Source organism: Anopheles merus, unplaced genomic scaffold (assembly GCF_017562075.2).
Source record: "Anopheles merus strain MAF unplaced genomic scaffold, AmerM5.1 LNR4000237, whole genome shotgun sequence".
Taxonomy (NCBI): domain Eukaryota; kingdom Metazoa; phylum Arthropoda; class Insecta; order Diptera; family Culicidae; genus Anopheles; species Anopheles merus.
The window spans coordinates 920-4,881 of NW_024427817.1; the positions used below are offsets into that span (position 1 = coordinate 920).

A 3,962-nucleotide genomic window follows, 5' to 3' on the forward strand; every position below is an offset into this window, starting at 1 on the left:
CCCTCCCATTTACGCGAACAAACGATTATCTATCGTTGTGTCGATCTGTGCATTTCCACCGGTAACATCACCGGATTGCGACTGCACTCGCCAGATCGAACAACACAGCACTCCGTATCGTGAGCATCGCGACTTTTGAATGGAAAGTTTAAGAGTCATTCGCTGGAATGCTGAGGCAAGCACAATAATGCAGCGTTTTTTTCACCGTCGCCTGGTTGCTGATACTTTTATTCGCTTCAATGGTTGGTTCAGAGGGAACCTTCGAGTGGTTTGCATGAAGATTTGGGTGAAGAAGCTTCAGTGCAATAACTTTCCACCAAATCCCGTGGGATAAGCGGCTGGTAACTTTGTGGCTGCTAATGGTGTTTGATGATCGGCTGCTTGCTGTTTTTGCATGGTGATGAGGGGATTTTTATTTGTTTGTCGGTTAGGTTTAGTTGTACACTCGGCGCAGCAGTGTAAAGTAGGAGTAGGACACGTTGAGCAATTTTTGAAACATTTCCAACGTCATCGGGTACACGTTGCCGACTTTAATCTGCAAGAGGGAAGTAAAGGTTGGATTTAGATTGCGAAATAGAAAATGCAATAAAAAGAAGAGCTATTGCTAAGTAATTGCATACAAATAGGCGTTTAGAAGAACTGAAAGTAATTTATTCATAAATTCGCTACTTTGCAATAATGGAGACAAATGCTTTAAAATACTAAAATGTCTAAACTAAATGCCCTAAACAACTCAAAATTGTGTAATGTTGAGTCATTTTTAAGTTTTTCTGTGCAATTCCAACAATCAACATATTTCTTTACAAAATATAATTTAAATTCTTGGAGGTTATTGTTTATCATTACATAAATTAGATATTATTAAGAAAAAAATGGTAATAATAATAAGAACATAATAATAATAAAAATAATAATAATAATAATATAATAATAATAATAATATAATAATAAAAATATAATAATAATAATAAAATAATAATAATAATAAATATTAATATTAATATTAATAATGATAATAATAATAATATAATATAATAATATAATAATAATAATAAATATAATAACTAATAATAAATAATAATAGTATAAAAATAATAATATATAATAATAATAATAATACAATAAGAATAATAATAATAATGATAATAATAATAAAAAAAATAATACTAAGATAGAAATAAGAAATAACAATAATAATCATCATAATAATAAAAAAATAATAATAATAATCTTCTTCTTCTTCTTTTGGCTCAACAACCGTTGCCGGTCAAGGCCTGCCTGTACCACACTACTTGTGGGTTTGGCTTTCAGTGACTTATTGATCCCCCCATAGCAGGATAGTCAGTCCTACGTATGGCGGCACGGTCCATTTGGGGCTTGAACCCATGACCCCAAATAACAAAAAAATAATAATAATAAATAATAATATCGTACGACTTAACAACATGCCCGTCATGGGTTCAATCCCCAAATAGACCGTGCCGCCATACGTAGGACTGACTATCCTGCTATGGGGGAAATCAATTAGTCACTGAAAGCCAAGCCCACAAGTGGTACAGGCAGGCCTTGACCGACACGGTTGTTGATCCAAAGAAGAAGATGAAGAAGAAGAAGAAAAGAAAAAAAGAGAAAAGAAGAAGAAGAAAAGAAGAAGAGAAGAGAAGAAGAAGAATAATAAAATATAATAATAATAAATAATAATAATAAATAATAATACTATTATATTATTATAATAATTATTATTATATTATTATTATTTTATTATTATTATTATTATTATTATTATTATTATCTTATTATTATCTTTCTCTTTAAATAAAATGATGCCTAAAGAAACCTTGGATTAATAAAGGCGGTCTATTGTTGCTACCATCGCATAAAACATACGTTTAAATTAAAGAAAAATGATACATTCTGAAAAAGCTTGTTAGTGAACAGCTATTATCACAACCTTCCTTGCCATGTTCATTGAACAGAGCATCGTTCAGACAAACTTACCACCATCGGTCGCTGGGCACGTGCAATAATTAGAATCAACCTTTTCCTTATCGGTTCCTCAAAGTCTGGCCACGCTCCATTGTAAATGGCATCGCCAATGCCTAGGCTCTGAAATGGAGAGGAAAACAAAAACGATCCCCATACAGAAACACAACAATGTAAGTCAGCCGATCTATAGCGAACCGCTCAACCGAACTCAGATTCAGCGCCATTACCTGCTCCAGTACCTCGTTCGCATGCCAATAGAAGGCAAACATCTGCGAGAGTATCATGAAGATGTACGATCCAATCATTATCATCTGTGCCAGCTGATTGCTCTATTGAGAGATGGAACGATTGAGTCCCGAAATGAGAGTCCGGAGACGGGCTAGCGACCGCACAGTCCGTCGGTCGATTTTACTTACAATGCTTAGCAGAAACAGCAGAGCGCACAGCATCATCCCGAACGACAGGAACTCCAGCAGACACAGATGGGTGACGAGTGAGTTGAGATCATGAACGTATCTGCACGCGCGCGTGTGTGTGTTTGTAAAGGAAGGAAGGATGTGAAACATGACCCAGTGCCCGTGCGGGCATGAAAAAGGGAGGATTAATGGCTTCCGGTTTGTGGGTATGCGTGCTGCCGCATCCCGAAATAGCAAACCCCCTCCCCCCGAGGGAAGGGCAAGCCGGTCGGGTCCAGCGTCTACTTACTGGATGATTTGTTTGTGATACTTTAGACACTCCTTCAGCTCGGCGAACAGTGCGCTCGGGCTGTGTCCGGTCGTAGCCACCGTGCCGCTGTGGCGCCCCAAGCGTCCGAGCCGCTGCTTTAGGGCCGCTATCTGGACGAGCGCAAACAGCGTGCAGGTCGCGTAGAAGCTGGTGAACGGGATGTACATGCAGCAGGCGGGAAAGGTAAGGTAAACCTGCAGCACAAACACGAGCTGGTAGGTCGGGGTGGCCAGCACGTCCACGCCCGGTATCGTGACGCCGTACGGTAGGCCGCGCCCGGGCACAAACAGAGGATAGGTCACAAGCAGGCACTAATGAAGGCGCCGAGCCACAGGTTCGATATCGATAGCATGCGTCCCCGCCGTGTGTACCGCTCCAGCACGGGTCGGATGTCGTCATTTTTCTGTACAAACATTCTCGCGGGACGATCAAATGTTACCGTCGGTGGTGGTTATGGTGTAAACAACCCTCCCCCAAAAAATAGAAAAAACCAATGACTTACCTCGAGGAGAGCGTACTCGGCGGCAACGCCTTCAAAAAATGTCTCAAATTTCCGTCGATTGATCACGAGAAAGGAGGTTCGGAGCTGGATGGCAACAAACAGAGAAAAAAAAACGCATGGAAAAGGTATGAAAATATCCACCAAGTGGGAAGGTTATTGCCTCTCCCTTCGCTCACGTACGACGAGGTTAAAGTACAGCACGGTAAAGTATCCGTTGATGATGAGCTCGCTCATGTCGCCCCAGGACGAGTACAGCTTCAGGAACTGGAACACGTTCAGCACGGCGACCGGGATGCAGCCGACCAGAAAGCGGGACAACCGCGGCCGCCGCAGATACGACCAGAACAGCCACACTCGCACATTGACACCAATTATCGGACACTCTTCGATCAGCATCTTCGGTGCGGTTTATGTTCGTTTTTGAAATCCGGGTCGGTTAGTGAGCAAGCACAAGGTACGTTTCTTCACCTTTATACTCACTCACACGGCGATGGACTGTCGATGGAGCGTGTGTTGGAAGCCACGAAATTGATTATAATCAAATTAATTGAGTACCGTGACTTTTTGAGCAAATTATATGCTTCACTGGACACTGAAGCTCCAACTCCAGTGGTTGATGTGTGGCCAGTGGTCACTGGATTTCCTAGGAAAGCGTGAGAAATCAAGCAGATGCGGTGAAGGAAGGGCCATTTTTAAAGCGCAACACAAAGCGCACAGTTCGGTTTGGGTTCGCTTGCTGTGATATCTC

At 41.3% G+C, this 3,962-nt stretch overlaps 1 protein-coding gene across 1 annotated transcript; it reads right to left on the reverse strand.

The window, feature by feature from the left end:
- Nucleotides 1-282: 282 nt before the first annotated feature.
- Nucleotides 283-3,614, reverse strand: LOC121601946 (odorant receptor Or2-like). Its single transcript, XM_041930745.1, is given in 8 exon segments — nucleotides 283-535; nucleotides 1,999-2,106; nucleotides 2,214-2,315; nucleotides 2,403-2,502; nucleotides 2,692-3,016; nucleotides 3,019-3,115; nucleotides 3,215-3,298; nucleotides 3,395-3,614. Coding segments are annotated over 8 exon segments (1,134 nt in total). The 5' UTR covers nucleotides 3,611-3,614; the 3' UTR covers nucleotides 283-433.
- Nucleotides 3,615-3,962: the final 348 nt, after the last annotated feature.